We start from the raw sequence: 18,577 nt of genomic DNA on the forward strand, positions 1-18,577 counted from the left end.
AATATTATTATTCAGTTGGTTGAGGTTTAAGCCTCATATAGCAACCATAATACTAAATTAACAGGTTGAAGCAAATCAATAAAAATGAAGATTTTTTTAATACCATAAGTGCTGCAATTTTACTATAAAAATGGTGTGTTGGGTATTGACAATGTTTTATTAAATTATCCCAGATAATGTCTTATAAGCACATATTGCAATTAACAGTAAGATTAACAACTACTATGAGATTTTATGCTGCTGAATTTGCAAAACATAAAGTAAATATATTTTAGTTTCACCTAAACAAAATGTAATTTGCATTTTATGGAAAATTATAAACTATAAGGAAAAACATAAATTCACTGTTACATTTCCTTTGCCACCTAAAAATAATTCATATCAAGTGAAAGCCAAACGATCTTAAGAATATGTCTTAATGAGTATACAAATTTCAGTTTCATTTTTGTTATATCACCATTATATCTCTTTTATGTCTTTCATTTCACTTTACCCTTCTTTCCAGTTTCACTTTTCCAGATTTTTCAACTCACACCCCCTCTTTCTGTCTCGCACACTGAAAAAATGTTTTGCATCACAATGATTTTCTCTTTCTTTTTTATTTCCCTATGGTATGGTGCATGTGGTCTACTTCTTATGCTGCATATTGTGTAGCGATGCTGTTACCAATGTTGGATGTGTTATGCTTTGTAATTATATGTAACATGTGATGCATGATGTGGTCGTTAATGCAATATATCTGCCTCAGTGAAAAATAAATCTTTCGTTTCAGTGTTATGATTAATGGTTCATGTTAGAATGTTGTTTGTCGACATATGTATACGGAAGCATGTATGTAGTGTAAGCGTTGTTGCATGGTAACAGTCTTTCATTGGACACCGCTCAGTCTGATATACCCTTTAACACATCACAGGGTCCGACTGTCTCAGCCAATCAAAACTGCAGATCAGAAAAACATAAGAGCTGCCTCCGCCACGCGCTCCGCCTGCACATACAAACCTGCTGAAACCGTTTCTATTAAGACTGTCAGGCCAAAATTAGCCAGGCTGTATTAAAACAACGGTAATGCAAGATAAAAGTTAAGAACTGTGAGTGTGTGTGTGTGTGTGAGTAAGGGGGTGTGAGTCACTCTGCAACAGGCTGTAATGCAGGATAGATGACAGAAAATGAATCAGGCAGAAAAGGGGGAGGAGGGAGAGAATAGGGAAAAGAGAGCCGCTGCACATGGTAAGCACATGAGCTGCAAGAAAAAAATTCCATAGGGATGTTATGCATGTACAGAGGAAAAAAGAGGAGGATGAGGGGGAGGAGCGGGCTGGCATGGAGAGACAGTGAGGTGGGAGGGATGTGAGGCAGAGATGGGGCTGACCCAGTTAGAAGTGCTGCATCACTACTGGATCTACAGAGGAGAGACAAAGAGAAAGCAGTGCAATACAGGGAACTTAAACAGAGGAAGTGTTCAAAGATCAATTAGACTGAGCAAAGAGTGTGTGTGGTGTCACAGAGTCAAGTGGGGGAAATGAAACCTGAATTCTTTGGCTTTGATTAATCTAAGATCTCGAGGATTCGTTTGTATGCTATATGATGAATTAGCAAAAATATTGCCTGTCACTAGCAGGCCCATCTAACATTTCTCACACACAAAATAGGGAGGCCCAAAAAATATCATTTGCAATCAAAACTTATTCTCATAACCCCAAACCTAATCACGACGGTCACCATGCGCCCCAAAAAAACGTCCATAAAAGGCGGTAAATATATTATCGCCACTAGCCTTTCTTTGGTCGATTTCCATGGGTGAAAAGTTGAAGTTGTAGACTTCTTGGATATTAACACATTATCAGATCTTGGATTTATTCTGGTGTTAAACATTTAAGACAAATACTTGTTCTCACCCCTAGACTTGATAAACATGATCAAGTCAAACAGAAATGCCATCAATTACTGTCTCTATCTCAATCTTACTGACACTGTCATGGTTTCCATGACATCCATGTGACTACTGCTAAATAGTGCACAGTGCAAGGAAACAGTTTTCTTTCCTTTTAGGGACATGGACTTCTCAACACATGGTACCACTAGAGAGCGCCACATCCTGTAAAAATTACCTCATCCCACCATCCTACCCAGGCTTTGCTGGGATCAGAATGCTGGTCACGTAAACTATAGTGGGACTCACGTAAGCTATACTGGTATGACACACAAACCTACATATTAAAACAGACCCTGCAGCTGTCTGTGCCACAGCCTGCACATGAAACTACTTGTATCTGTTTGGATATATTAGTAATTTAAACTCAGCCTGCTGTATTACATTGCACAATCCCCTCAGAAAGAATCAATACTGCTGCATCTGACAGAGACAGGTCTGTTATACAGTGACCTTGAAACATATCAGGCCAGCTTATTGGAATCAATGCTGGTTTATACCTCTCTGCTGCTCCTTTCACTTTCGCTCTCTGCTAGTGTTTTATGTCAGACGGAGAGAGAAATGGGTGAATGAGAAAGTGAGCTTCTTCCTCCCGGTTTTAAGTCTTACCAGCTCGCATGAAGGGAAAGTGTGTGTAAGGCATGAGAGTGTGGTGGCTGGCGGATGTAGGCCAATGTTTCTACTCCAGTGCCTCTGTTGAGAATCAAGAGACAGTTTCAGACTGAGACAGGTTTATTATCCTTTCATTGAGTCCCATGAAGCCACTTCTCCACACACACACGCACGCACACGCACACGCCAGTCTCAGTCCACCATACTCTGTTCTACGTCAGCATCCTTTTACTACATGGACCTTGTGCTGTAATATATTTTGTTTTTGGCATCTGCATCCTTCTTTACTCCACCACTTCCCCATTTTCTTCTCCACCCTCAGACCTGCAGGACAGAGCAAGGTGTGGTGCTTGCACGCTTGCAATCATGGCAACTGTTGCCAGGATACCGCAGAGCACAGAGAAAGAGTAATTGCTGTGTGGGTGAGTGAGCAGGTGTGTGTGTGTGTGTGTGTGTGTGTGTGTGTGTGTGTGTGTGTGTGTGTGTGTGTGTGTGTGTACACAGAAGTAGGCTGGGGTACCGTACATAATTGATAAGGGGGCCTGATCTGTCCCTGTTGCCTCCTGATGTTTTTGCCTCTCCAGTCTGAGCTTGCAATGTTAGTGACTGTGATGTTCCTGAGGAATACATGTCAAACCTTATTATACTGTTCTCTCCACATCACACTGAACATCTTCAACCACATCCTCCCCGGCTCCCAACTCATCTTTCATTTAAAGGAAGAAAAAGAAAAAAACTACTACTGGCTCAGGACGGATCTGTTCTTTTATCTGAATCAAATCAAGAAATATCAACTTCTGACCCCAGCTCAGATTGAAGTCAACTAAAGATGCCAAGAGGCCACAGTGTAGCACCAAATCATCTGTGCACCAAAGCTAGATCATTATACATAAATTATATTCACTGCCTAGAGTAGCAGGTTTCCAGTTTTTTGTCTCTCGTGACCCATTTCTTCTAAGATGCTCTTTTTCATTTTTCTGAAACAACCAAAAGTTTACCAGTCACACTGATTAAGAATGGTTGAGAAGACTGCGGTCACAAATGCTCCTTGCAAGCATCGGTGCTTTTAATGCATTAAATGTGGGATGAACTGGAAGGTGTGCTGCAGTGTCTGACCTCACGATGACATTTATGCGGCGGTCATTTCTATCAGACTCCACGCAGTTTTCCTTCATCTCATTTCACCTCCTTTCCTCAAAGAAAGCATACAAATAGGTAACTTATATTTACAGAATTTTATTTCATTATGTTGCAAACAATGACATCCAGATATATTGATACACAACTTTTACTGTGCGTGTATGTGCATTTGTGAGTGTACGTGTGTGTAAAGAGAGCAGTGAGACCACAGAAAGCAGAATGAAAAACCCTGTGTGAGGGAGCCCTCAAAGGGTTAACAAGGCAGAGATAGTGAGCAAGAGGGCACTGGGCGATTCTCTGGGGCGACACACACACACACACACACACACATACATACACACACATACATACACACACACAAACCTCATAGAAGGTGAGCAGACTTTTTCCTCTGTAAAACACACTTTTGCTATGGGCCGTGTGCCCGTGCTCTCAGCAGCTTAGGGATCGTTAAGGTCCTGTGAGTGTCTACTAGAAAGCAAGTTTGTTAAAAGAGATGAAAGTAGTATGAATGAACACAGTGGCTGAGAAGCTCCGCCTCCTCTCTCTCCTCTGACCATCAGAGCAGAGACGGTGGAAAGATTTCTCCTGTCATAATATACAAACACACACACACACACACACACACACACACACACTCAATGTATACACACATGTACACGTGCACGCGCCCATAGAACTTAATGTGAATCAACTAGGGAGCTGCATCCTGCTTAATTTTTTTCCTCAAACTTGTTATCATCTACCGTCTGGACAGCTTCCACTCATTCCTTCTTTTATGCTTACTTTCCTCACACCTTCTCCACCACCATCCACGCAGTGACAGACCACAACAATGGAAGCATGGAGTAAAACAAAACAAAAGCTAAACCCCCTCTCAACAAGGGGTGCCATTGGTTTTTCGTGCACTGTCAGTTAACTGGAATCCACCTGCGCCAGCACACAAGGATATTTACCCTTTGACCTGACAAGAACTGTATGCAAGTTCGGCAAATTTAACAGTATACATTTTTTTTCTTTTTTTTTTTTCTTTTTTAAATCACCATGCAAGGAATACTTCTCATCTTTTGAGTGTGTTTGTGTCAGAGATTGCGTGACATTTATTAAGCGTACCCTACATCCAGAATAATTTACATAAAAGGACAATAGTCATCTTAATAGGGCTGGACTGATGTAGGGGAGGAGGGAAGGAGAGGAGAGAGTGGACGGGGAGAAGGTAAAGCGCCATGGTCAACTATGGTTTGGACTGCAAGAGGTGAGGGGCTGGGTGTTGGGACAGGAGGAAGAGGGCTGAGGGGCAAGAGGGAGGTGGGCTAGGGTGGGGCCTAAGGGCTGCTTTTGGGGCTGGGGGGGGGGGGGGGGACAGGGAAAGAGATGGAGACAGTCTCAGCGGCACTCCCAGACTTTGACTGTCTGATCGACACTGCCCGTCACCACGTAGGGAGCAGTCTTGTGGAAATCTGCAAGAGAGGTAAACATTTGTTCAGAAACGCTGCATTTAAGATGAGCTCAGGTTGACATAAGTTTAATGTGCGTACAAAGTGAGCAATTCAGCTTGGGTTCAGGTTCTGTGTTTTTACAGGTTCAGTGCAGCTTAATGTTGAATGTTTTTAATCCCATTCATCAGTGTGTCTCACCCAGAGAGGTAACGAAGTGTTCATGGGCACACAGGGTCTTCATGCAGCGTTTGTTCTTGTAGTCCCAGATCCTAAGGGTTTTGTCATCAGCACAGCTCACTATGAACCTTCCTCCAGGATGAACCAACACCCCACGCACCCAGTTGTCGTGTCCCACCTGAAGAAACAAGATGATTACCGACCAATCCCCTCATTAGTAAGCAAAAAAACACCAGACAGTCGTAGAAATCGGACTACTCACCAGAGTCATAAGGCAGATGCCAATGCTGACGTCCCACATCTTAATTGTTTTGTCTCTAGATCCGGAGAGAAGGAAGGGGCCAGGTTTCCCACTCTTCTTGCTCTACAAAATAGAGACACAGGGAAGTTGTGAGAAACAGTGATTGGCTACATGAAAGACAATACAGTAGTTTGTCATCAAACACATGCTTCCAAGGTATGAGGAGGCATTTTTTCTTTTACCACAGAAGAGTGGCCAGATGAATACCCTGACATGTGTCCAATACTTTGCTTTAAGACTAGATACTTACATGAAATTATATCCACATCAGATGTACTTTGTGTTTATTGCTAATTAGGAAATGTTAGTGTGCTTACACACTAAACCAAAATTTGGAAAATCGTGAACATTATATCTGCTTAACCGCATGTTTGACTTGTCATAGTGAGCATGTAAGCATGATGATGTTAGCATTTAGCACCATTGTGCTGAAGTACAGGTGCGAGCCTGTCTGTATACTGGGCTATAAACATATATGCAGGTATGTAAATGCCTTGTGTTCAAAAAGCACACAAGTTAAGATAAATAGAAGTGTGGCGAGTTCTTTTTCTCACATTCTTAGCTGTCCTTCAATTTTTGTCATGTTCCGTTTTAATTACCACAAAGCAAACATGTTATTTGAAAATTACTCAATTACTAGCTAGATAACCCATCTTCACAAAAGCCTCACTGGCTTCACTGAAATAGTGCTTTTTTGATTTTATGTTACAGTTGTATTCAATAAGAGTGCATTAATGTCTTTTGAGGCATTCATTACTTGGCTGCATATTCTATAAACAATTGTGGGAAACCCTCCAGCTGAACCAAACATACACAAACATCCTCTGTAGGTAAATATCAGATCGTGTAACAGCTGTACATACCTCTGAGCCTGTGGCCTCCAGGATGGTGGGGTGAGCAGTGTCAGGGGCCCAGGCGATACACTCTACCACATGTTCGTGCTCCCGCAACTCAGCTTTGCACTCCTTCGAGGCGACCACCCAGACACGCACCGTCTGATCGTTGGAGCAGCTGGCAATCAACGAGCCGTCCTGGTTGGGACGCACCATCCTCACCCATTCCCTGTGGCCTGTAAATGTCTTCACACAGTACCTGTAGATGGAAATATTGAATTTTTAATTATGAGCAGCTTTTGGCAAAAATGAATTGTGAACTAATGCAACATTATCAGGAATAAAATGAAGACCATGCAAAGGAAGGAAGAAAAAATAACATGCTCATATTGTACATATATATGAATCTCAGTCTCTATAAGAGCTTCTGGTAGTGAGAGTTGAAACAAGGCTCCACCCAACTTACCCAGTGGCCACCTCCCACATCTTGATGGTCTTGTCTCTGGAGGCCGACACTATGTGGTCACCATTTGGCATGATGGCAACGGACGACACATTGTGATCGTGGCCTGGACGAAACAATCAAGAGTTTAGTTGGGTAAATGGTCAGAGTTCATCTCAATACTTGAGCCACCAAATCAGATGTGCCCAAAGTCACAGTGTCAAAAAGCACTGGAATTTCTAAAATAAAGCTAACCCATCGTTAGAAAACGTTTTCTATAAATGAACTAAAAATAAGCGCAGTGATATTGAAACCCAGAATCAGAAATTATATTCAAATTATTTTCTAGTCACCCCCATTTTATTGTGGTAAAGCATGTTAGTATGATAGCTTATTCAAGCAAAGTCTGATATAACTGCAGGCTTTGTTGAATAATCCATCATACTAACAGCTGTTAGTATAGCTGTACAAACAAAATAATTGTGAACCCAATAACAATACTGCATGGTTCGTTTGTAAACAACAGCATTTTGCACAAGTACACTATATCAAACATTTTAATAAAGTAGTTAAGAAATTGTTATATTTCTAAATCAGATTGCACATAGCAAAAGTTGCTTCTGGATTCTGTAAATATCTCTTACCATGCATTGTTCGGATGCACTCAAACCCCTGAAAGTCCCAAAGTTTGATGCTCATGTCAGCCGAACACGAAGCCAGCAGCTTTCCCGTCTGGTCAAAGGAGATGTCCTGCACAGAATCTGTGTGGCCTTTTAGGGTTCGCTCAAAGTCCCCTGCCTCATAGTCCCACACCTAAAATCAGGGTGAGTGATAGTCAGTGAGGGAGGCACTTCAGTCTGACCCAATTATCAAACAGAGATGTATATCTTACCTAAAAATGAGGTGACTATTACATTGCTGATTTGGGTCATTTTAATTAAGTCTAGTGGCCTGACAGCAATAAATGCTTTATTGACATCATTAAATGTCAATTCCCATATCAAGTCAGGGGAACTCAGTGATTGGTCACGTTTTCTTGGCTGTAAAATCTGACCACAAAAGTTTTTATGTCTAATTCAACAGGCAGGATGGAGTGCACGTTAGATAATGTGTTTTAGCATTAAAGACATGAAGGTTAAACAGTTTAAATGGTTGAGAATATCCTTTCAGCTAATTAATTAATTAATATATATATATATATATATATATATATATATATATATATATATATATTTCAAAACGCTGAAAAGTAAAGAAGAAGGCTGTGTTGAAAGAGAAACAGATTTGCATGTTTCCCAAGGTGCGGTGCTCTGGGAGTGTTGCCTCTGACAACAACAGCATCAGCCCATCTCTACATAGATGATCAGTGACAAAGCAGAAAAAGAAACAGGGAGGAAGGAAGGGAAGCAGGGAGGGAGGGAGGAGGAGGATAAAGGGAGGAGGCAGGGGGGTGAAAAGCGTGTTGAAGCAGAAGCATTGAGGATTTAAAGGGAGAACCGACTCAGATCTGCAGCACAGCTTTGATCTAAAGGGTCAGAGCTGCAGAGGCTATGTCGTGGTGAGCTAAACCGCTCAATGATTTTGCTTATAAATGCAGCTGCACGCAGCCATCACTTTAATATTCCTGGTAGAGACACATTTTCAAAGCGGTGCTCTCCTTAGAAACAATATCTCAAAAGATATTAGATTATGTGAACATAAGAAAAAATAAAAAGGGGTTCCAGAGTACAAATGGGACATTTTGATGGACAAATTGATGCATAATATATCGTTGTGACAATGCTGTTACCTCTTGAAATTGATGGATGAAAAAAAACTAATAAGCTAGGTCAGGATTGGGCTTTCCTTCTAGTTGTCTTAATCTTTGATATATGTTATAAATATTTGTTTTCCTCATATAATAATGCAATACAGCAATATCATTTGTCCCAGTGTACTTTCACTTTGATACACTTTTAGAGAGTTGCTAGGTGCAGTGCAGGTACACCAATCTAAACGTAACACAATCGAATAGAAACAGCCCAACTACAAAACCCAGTCAAAGGTGTTGCCCAATCTGGAGGCAGCAGTGATGCAAATTGTATTAAAATAATTTGAATAGTGTCGATAAAATTATCAAAAAAAAGGAATATGATAAGATTCATAAAGTGAAGAATTATTTATATATAAGGGATGATGTATTGAATTGAATCAGATGTTGCTAACTGCACCTTCTAACCTGGCAGCTTTGTGTCTTAACCCTATCTCTACATGCACACGCACCTTGATGGTAGCATCCTCGGAGGCTGTGACCATCACAGAGAAGACGGGGTGGAATATGACACGTGTGACCGGAGCGCGGTGCCCGCTCAGGGCGTATCTCTCTGGGGGACGGGGGATCCACTCCTTGGGGTCTCTCTTCTGACCCACAGGTCCACCGTGTGTCATCTCCTCCTTTGCCTCGTTCAACTTTGATTCCAGCTCCATCACCTGAGGCAGAGCGGTGAGAAGGAGAAGAGGAGTCAGAAGACTGGTAACTATTTTACAATATCTTGCTGTCCATCTGGTAGTGCAGATTTATAATAAAAAAAAATAAAAAATCTGGCATAAAGTTGTTTTGGCATCAACATTTTTCTAGGTAGGTTTACAGCAATTTATCTCTGGCAAAATAAAAATAAAAAACATTATGATGGCACACAAATATTCCTTACCTTCTTCTGTAATCTGATGACTGAAGTCCATTTCTTTTCCAAAAGGCCTGCATACTTTTTATCTACCTCTTCATTCTATGGATGGAGAAAAGCAAGACACTTAGAAAGGGATTCGCATTTTTCATGGTAAACATGAATGTTCACTATTGTATTGTCATTCGTTTTTTAAATGTTTTTGCACCCGCCTCTCCTTACCATATCCAACTCGGCCTCTTTCTTGAAGGTGGAATAAGCCTCCTCGTATCCATTGGAACGGAGATAATCGGCTATAGCCCGGTTTCTGTGAAGAAGTGGAATAAAATATATATTTCTTTACAAAGTGCAGGTGTTAATCACAGATTTGGTACTCATAGATGCTAACATGTAGCCCATGCCAATCTTAAGTGGTCAGTAGCAGTGCAATTACATTTGTTTGTGTACAAAATTGTGCTAAATTAAACAACTTGAACCAATAGATTCAAAGTGAGGCTGTCATTTATTAAATATTAGCTTTGCCTTAACAGAAATGCTTGCTCCTCTTTAAATGAGAGAAGATCACATCCTGTTTAACAGATGGGAGCAAGTTTCACAGTTCCACCTTAAATGTCCACACATTTTGAGTAAGTGCCATAAGGAACTACAAATTCTTCAGTGAAGAACACAAAACGCAAGGATGGAATCACTGGGAAACTGTGTTTTGTGTTGCTAGGGAACCCAGAGAGTCGTCACAAAGAGAGAACACTGATTATGGTAAATGTAAAGATAGGGCTACCACAGGCACATGGAAACACACCCTTAGTATAGACTTGCACACAAATACACACAGACGTAAGAACTTAGTAATATAAATGAGTGGGACAGCTCTTTTATGAGATGAAGGGTGAATATTTCATGAGTAACGGTGCTAAATTTAGGCTGCCGCTTCACGGCCACTTTGAACGGCTTATGAATGTAACCCTGATATGAATCTCTGTTTGAACATTGGGCTATCACTGACAGAAGGATTCCCTCTAAATTATCCCAATCAAATCCTTTTTTTTTTTTAACTCATCAGAACTTTAACAGTCCAGATTTGCACAACCAATAAGGGCTACACCATGTTGATAATATAAAACACCTTCTGTTTTGTGCCGTCTGGACTGGGGTGCATCGGAATGGGGTGCATACCGTACGATCAGCCAGGCACAGAGCTGCTCACATAAGTTCCTCCTCCTCCCCCATCCCCCCTCACTTCTTTGCCCCTGTCATGTGGGTTATGAAATATTCACTAAGTAGCTATCAAATGAGGCACCTTGAAGCTCACATCTCTTCACATTTCCTCAATGATTACACGTTCTTGTAAAGGTATGCACTTTCCTCTCCATCAAGAGAGGAAAACATGTGACATACATCTGTGCTTGTGGTATAATTTCGAGGTATTGCTAAAAAGCCGACACGTACACACAATTTAATGCAAGTGCACCTCTTCATGATCACTGCATGTGTGTTTGTCTACATGTCTGTTCTTGTTTGCATGTGTAATGAGACTGCAAACAAATATTTATATCCAGGCACTCACAGTTCATCTCTTTGTCTCTGTGACAGCACCATGGTGGCTACTGTTCTCTCCCTCTTGGGGGAGGTGAGGGTGAGGTGATGTTCCGGGGGAGTCTGGCTGGGAAGTGTGCGGTGGGGAGGTGTCTGATCCCTCAGTGATGTTCTTCTTTCAGAGACTCTGAGGTTGCGGATAAAAAGAGTGCCACGAAGAGGGAGGTGAACTGGAGATGCTGCTGTCAATCAACTGTTGAGCCAAGGCTCCACGAGTACTCAGCGGCCCGAATCCTACTCAACAATCAGACGTGCCCATCACCTGATGAAGAGAGAACGGAGAGAGAAGTGGTTTAAAAAAACAAAAAAACACAAAACATAGAACATATATATTCTAGGAATGAAAGAGATATTAGTGGGTACATTCGATTGACAGTCACATGTATAACTAGGTTACAAGACAAGTTATTTCAAAAAAATATATTTTAACAATGCTTGGGTAAATGAGGCAGAGAGGCATTTAATTAAACAATGCAACTGGAAGAAGGGGGAAAGCCATTTTAGGGCCTCTTTCCATTTAGAACCTCAAAAGCTGCAACTAACTTCACTACATACATTTCTTATTTATATTATGACAATATAATTGATACTGAGAAAAAGATTTGTTCTATAACTTAAAAACTGGACTAGCAACTCTCTTCATTCTGCACACCTGATCTGAGCCTTTGGATGTTGCATAAGTAAAGGATTGTTTTTAAGGTAATCACTGATCCTTTATACTTCTGCTGGGACAATGTGACCATCCAAATAGAAGAGCACAGATCAACAGCACATGCTGACAAATTAAAAAAAAAAAAAAACATTCAGTGATTGTGAAGCTATCGAGACTATTTACTTCCTGAGCTTCAACACAGCTGCCACCTGGGGCCACAATAGCACTAAGCTGCTTAGTGGCTAGACCAGACAACCTAGAGTAAGTGTGTGTGTGTGTGTGTGTGTGTGTGTGTGTGTGTGTGTGTGTGTGTGTGTGTGTGTGTGTGTGTGTGTGTGTGTGTCTAAGTGATAGACACCACAAGTCCTCCATACAGCTGACAGCGCAATGTAAAGAAGGGCTGGTACGGTGGCTAACAGGATTAACCCCTGACACAGAGAGGAGACCTTGACAGCAAGCCGTCCTTGTCTAAATTATTGTCTGGCTCATCGTTCTTGTCCGTTTCACCGTCCGTCGCCAGTCGCTACCTCTATGTTTTCTGCATTCCTATTTTATAGATGAGCATTTGTCTTCAGTGAAAGCACTGCAGCCGCAGCAGACAACAAAACAAGGGGTACGTCTGATTTGTCCTGGAAAGAACTCTTCTTTCCTGCCTGAAAACATGACGAGCGCTCCTAGCGAATGATTTCAGCTGAACAGCATTCTCAGCATGGTTCAAAAATAGCCATTTGACTAAACAGACCAACCTCCAAAACTATTATGTAACCAAGACAATCTCGGTAGCTTCTGCACCTGACAGACCGTTGAGCTTCACCAGCAACTGTACTTGAGAGAAATGTTTAAAAAGGAACACATAAATAAACAAGTGACTGTATATAGCTTGGTGAAAAAGAAAGTAAGTCTCACTAAAGTCCTCCAGTTATTGCATTGAAAGGGAAATATGGTTATCTAAGCTCATTGGAACACAGTGAGAACATGATCAGAGTCATAAATAAAGAGGAAGTGTTCAAGGTCCTGTCTATGTGTCAGGCTTATCAAAAGGTAGTAATGTTCGGGGGAATTTGTTACAACCTGTGCAATCATCCAAACAATCTATTCATTTTAATAAATTTGCACACATATTCTACTGAAGGAGGTCAGCCAAAATGTTTGCAATGTTATTATACAATATGTATCTGTCCATGTGTGGACACCGCCTGTGGTCAGCTACAGGTGATAGACATATTTTGCCTTAGGACTTTAACCTCAAGATAAGCTTTATTATTTTAGAATTAACTTAGCATGAAGATTAAGTGGTCAGGAGTTTGGCTTTGAAAGACACTTGGTTGATAAAAACAGTAAGTTGATACAAAAAAATTGCTATATAGTTTTTAAATAAATACCAATTTGAGTCATTTATAAAGTAACATCTCAAATGTGGGGATTTGATACTTTTCCATTCCTGTTTTCTGTGTACTTTTCTGACATTTTAAAGACTAAGCAATTAAACGTTAATTTTATCAATAAACAAAAAGAATTGCTGTTGGTTTGATCCCTAATATAGATACAAAAAAAAGTTGGATCTTAAAACGGTCATACAGCCGACAAAACTATTGCCAATCATCGATGATCCATAATAGCAGATACAGATCGCTTTTGTTTCGATATAGCAGCTGGTCTTCAAGGCTCCAGACAAATTTTTTTCACCACAGTCCACAAGAGTAATTTCAACTGCTCTGAAGTCAGTGTACACAGTCAAAAAATGCTAAATGTTATCCTTTTACTTAATTATACTCATCTATGGTCTTTTTGTTCTTCTTCATAAAAAGACACAAAAGATTGTTTTTTTTTTTATTTTAATTTTAAATCTTGTCATAAGTAGTTTTAATGATGTATTATAAGCTTCTTAGAGCTTGTGTTATGAAGTTAAACGGGTCATTATTCATCTCTAATATCTATTTAAAATTGCCGTGAAAACATCTCCTTTAAACAACTGGATTTTTTCCACTAACCATAACCACATTTTACAAGATTACATTTAAATGCATAATAATAATGTTCTAGTTTTCCTTCACAAATACTCATTTTAACCAAACATAGCCTGAACGCATCACAATGTAACTGAATGGAACCTCTGCACGTAAGCGGTGCTGCCGGCATTAATAGCTCCCCTCTGGTCACAAACAAGGATCTGTTGTTCACAATATAACATTATCAAGGATCGGCAAATAGAAAGCATTAATGCCAATGTCCTGCTCGCATATTTTAACAGTTCATCGGACGATAACAGCCGTCGGTAAAACTTAATTTCAAAACATGTTGGTTAAACGCTGTTATTAATCAAATTTTCACTTGCATATGAAGCAAAATGGGTGGCTGAGGGGGAAAAAACACAATAAAGAAATAATTCTTTGTTTTAACAGATACCGATCTATCAAAGTATACCCCTGACTTCAGGACCTCTGTTTGATCTCTGGTGGTTATACAATAGAGTGTAGAAGTATTATACAGTAAGATACTGAAATGACCAGCCTACAGCTGTGGCCCCATGACCAAGCTGAAATTGTAAGCAAAACAGAGTGGAAAAGATAGTTTGCTTCCTGTTATACATAAATATATTAGCCATTTAAACAAAAAAGCAATGACATATCACTGGCCTGAATTTCAAACTAGAGAATGTTTGGAATTCATTTTAAGGAATCGACAGTATTGACCTGCTGAAATGATCAGTCATTGTTCCTGCAAAAATGTAGTAGAAACAGTTCACAAATTAAATAAACCAACTGTCCAAAAGTATATAGTCATGGTGATTATGAATTTAAGGAGCCACTGATACACATCAATACTAAGCAACCTACAATTAGGGACGGGCGATTACTAAATATTGTTAATCAGCTCTAACTTATATTGTGATAATATGATTATTGCATAACGTAATTGTCTGACAACCTCATGCTGTCTAATACATATTTTATCACCATTTAGGTAAATATGAGTATCAGATCAGATGTAGTATCAGCAGATACCCACTGGTTAGGGACAAGCATCTGGATCAGAGTCAGGTGTAAATGTCAGGTACACGTGTCTTTGTAGAGGCCACTAAGTGCATGACGACCACATTTCTGTTACCAGCCGAAGCAGAAAGGGAGATGGAGCAGCTTCACATCTTTCTGCATTTACTCATGATCACAAAGCAGATATAACTTGAACGCCTCCTCTGCTCTCTCATAACTACCTAATGTTACCATAACATATCTTCTAGCCAGATGTAACAAGGTGTACAGATGACTTGACAAAGCTCCCATTAGATTAGACTGACATCAGTAAACTGTCTTTCTTAGAGCACTCAAAAGTTGAGCCATGTTCACTTAAGCAAACAGCATGTTCATCCGTGAAGACTTGCTTCTTTCCTTCCTTCAGATGGACACTTAGTCAACAACAGCAGCAACTAACATTATACATTTATACAAATAATTTATTCTATAAAAAAATGTCCATCACAGTTTCCTAAAGCTAAGGTGACATCTTCAAATGTCTTGTTTTGTCACAGTGACAAAGCCCAAATGAATTTAACTGACAATAGACACTGTATAAACCTAAAAAACAGCAAATCCTCACACTGGAGAAGCTTGAACCGTCATTCTCACTCGATAATTGATTTTCACAATCAATAAATAGAAATTGTTGTTGCATACATTCTGCTGGAATATCCAGCTTCAGTCATCATGCTCCGTTTGTGTCTAGCTGCTGTACAATGCCCCTCCTTATAGGTGACCTTCAGGTCAAACAAGTCCCTGCTGACACAAACTGACCCACAAGGAGATGTTTGATTACAAAACGAACATCAAAGCAAATCATATTTAACCTAAACTGGCAGCCTACACTACTTAATTACATTTGTATTAATCAGTGATTTCTCTCTCCATAGCAGGATTTCTTGCAATAGTCTATGAGTCTACTCCCCTACAATAAAAACACACCGGTTACTCAACCTTTATCTAAAACTTAGCACACCTGTTATCAATGTCAATAGTCCAATATTTAAATGTGACAAGACTGATAGAATATCGAAACAAGTTTGACAAAACGTCAAAACATTATTCCAGTAATCTTTGATTTTCCCCAGATTTAGAAGTATTGTACTTCAATAAGTGAGGACCTTCTCATACAAAAAGGAGACAAAGATTAAGTGGGAATAGAGGATGAAATTTAGCAGAGTTAATACATGAATTGCACTTTTCAGAAACATCCAACTGAATTTTAAACAGGTAATGTAGTACATTCAAAATAGAGGTGCATTGCCTTTTCTACAGGCGTAGACCCTCCCATGCAATAGCAGCTATTGGACAATTAATCAGGCATTTAATAAAGCAGTGAAAACCAGCTCATCTCACGTGAAATCTGATCAGCTTTGTTGATTATCAGTATTTCTAGTCCTTTTTTTTAGTCTCCACCCTTATTCCTCAAACCTGAGGATATAAGCCTTCGTGGAGTCTGCAGTATGCGTGAAAACAAACCCCACATTTTCAAAAGGCTGCTTTAATATTTGTGTTTAAGAGCAGTAACGTTACTCGGGTTTAAAATCTGTCTGGAGTGACGTCTTTCCAGGCGTCCATGGCCACAAGGGCAAAGTTGCAGCAATGGCTCAGCAACGCCCTTTCCAGCTAACGTTAGCTTAGCACGATACCTGGAGCTGTCAGTGTGAGCAGGCTGGCTTCACACCACACAGACACCACAACACACACACAGGGCGTTGGTCTGCGCCCACAAGTAGCTCAGCAACATGGTCCAAAGAGAGAAGAAAACAACATCGTGGACATGAAGTGTGATTACAGGGCTCATGGCTGTCATCCCCAATACCGTCACAAAACAACATGTTATTGTTTGTTTATCTGTTTCCATACAAACAGATGAGGTTTACACAACAACTCAACTTGTCATGGTTCAAATTCAGCATTTGATTAATGCATCATCGGACCCTTGGCAGCGGGCTGACAGCGGCTACGTTAGCTTAGCCGGCTAGCTCCACGTTAGCTCGCCCTGAAGCAGCCTGGCGGTCCGCTGTCTCACAACAAGTGTCCCCGCACAAACACCACGCATCCACCGGGGGGGCGGCTGGTCTCCAGAGGACAACCACAGTCAGCGTAGTGGGGTCATAGTCACCGTGTTATTATCCAAGACGTCCAGTTGTTCAAATAGATACACTTGTGAACGCCAACTTTGCCACTTAGCTTAGCTTAGCTTAGCTTAGCTCACGGCCTCTCCGCCATTTTGCGATCGGATCGGGAGAGCGCAGAGACTGCAGGCGATTCGTCGTCAAATAAAACAAGTCCTTCTAAGTGGCAAAACTACACTGTAGACGTGTGTGGAAAAACACGAGCTTACCCTTTGACAACTGGTCATTCTTATATCCCATTGGCAGGTCCAAGCGTGCGACTGGAGTCACTGGTTTTGATGTGATATTGTGACTTTTCACATCACCCGGCCCGGTCGGTCAGATTTTTTCTCCTCTTTGGTACCACACCGCATCCGCCCGGCCCCAGCTAACGGTCGCGATTGGATATCGGCTGCGCGCACGTTGAGTTGAGCGGCGGCGCGCAGCGTGCACTTCGTTCGCTCTTGGAATTAAAGGGAAAATACACCGTCAATTAGCTTTACAAGATGTTATTTTTTATTTATTTATTGTTACAGTACCAGTCAAAAGTTTGGACACACCTTCTCATTCAACTACTTTGAAGAATATAAAATATAAAACATATTCTGGTTTGTTGAGCATTTCTTTGTTTACCACATCATTCCATATGTGTTTCTTCATAGTTTGGATGTCTTCAATATTAATCTACAATGTAAAAAAAATAAAAATAAAGAAAAAACATTGAATGAGAAGGTGTGTCCAAACTTTTGACTGGTACTGTATGTACAGCCAAGTTTTAACTTGAGCAATTTTAATTGTAAACAAGATTCTCACTGCTATGAGCAGCAGAGGGACAGACTGTAGTGAAGATGTCACTAGTTTGAGACAAAGCATTGAGCTCTATTGATGGTAAATATTTGAATTGCTCCCAGTAGAATTTAACAAAACCTCCAACACGTTTTAAATTTACTATAAGGGTACATTTAAAGATGAGCAATTGTAAGCCATTCAGCAAAATAACAGATATTTGGGTTGATATCTAAAAATAAACCTCACAAATTGCAGGATTAGTCAGTAATTTGGTGCCAACTCAACAAAATTTAACTTGACAACAATACATTCAAAGTGTAATGCTCTCATTTCCAGTTTATAAAGCCATTAAGATAACACGTACATGACTTGTTCTTGTAGAATGAAGACATAAGATTCTAAGATGTTTATTTTTCTACATTCACCTGGATATTAATGACAACAACATGGATTAAACAATAATGGACAGCTAGTACACATTCAAAACGATTAGATATTAATTTAAGAATATCATGTTGTGAGAAGTGTCCATGGCACACTTGTGAAGCCCAGTGGACACACAGGGGACTGCAAGATGACATTTAAAAATCCAAGAAATTTGAGTACACTGTTGCTGGGGGTTTTCTCAGTAGAAGTAGGCCTAATTTAGTGTCCTTGTCTATTCATCTAGCAGTATAATTTGATTTAGTGTGTAGAGGTTATACATTTATCTAATAAAAGGAAAAGTGAACATATTTGCCATCATAGTTACAAACTGCAGAGTTCATTCATGGATCCAATATATATTTCAAGAGCTGTTTATTAGATAAGGCTCTTCTCAACGTATAATACTCCACAGACAACGGCAGAACAAACTCCTCCTTCCAAAAGGA

The 18,577-nt window shown here is 40.2% G+C and overlaps 1 protein-coding gene across 1 annotated transcript; it reads right to left on the reverse strand.

Annotated features, from left to right (window-relative positions):
- Positions 1-3,771: 3,771 nt before the first annotated feature.
- On the reverse strand, positions 3,772-17,343 carry LOC129113365 (lissencephaly-1 homolog B). Its single transcript, XM_054625603.1, has 11 exons — positions 17,147-17,343; positions 11,102-11,392; positions 9,760-9,844; positions 9,565-9,639; positions 9,137-9,343; positions 7,519-7,687; positions 6,899-7,001; positions 6,463-6,691; positions 5,561-5,662; positions 5,320-5,476; positions 3,772-5,142 (listed from the first exon to the last, which is right to left on the reverse strand). The coding sequence occupies exons 2-11, from the start codon at positions 11,131-11,133 to the stop codon at positions 5,069-5,071; spliced, it is 1,233 nt and encodes a 410-aa protein (XP_054481578.1). The 5' UTR covers positions 11,134-11,392; positions 17,147-17,343; the 3' UTR covers positions 3,772-5,068.
- Positions 17,344-18,577: the final 1,234 nt, after the last annotated feature.

This window comes from Anoplopoma fimbria, chromosome 24, assembly GCF_027596085.1.
Source record: "Anoplopoma fimbria isolate UVic2021 breed Golden Eagle Sablefish chromosome 24, Afim_UVic_2022, whole genome shotgun sequence".
Lineage (NCBI taxonomy): Eukaryota > Metazoa > Chordata > Actinopteri > Perciformes > Anoplopomatidae > Anoplopoma > Anoplopoma fimbria.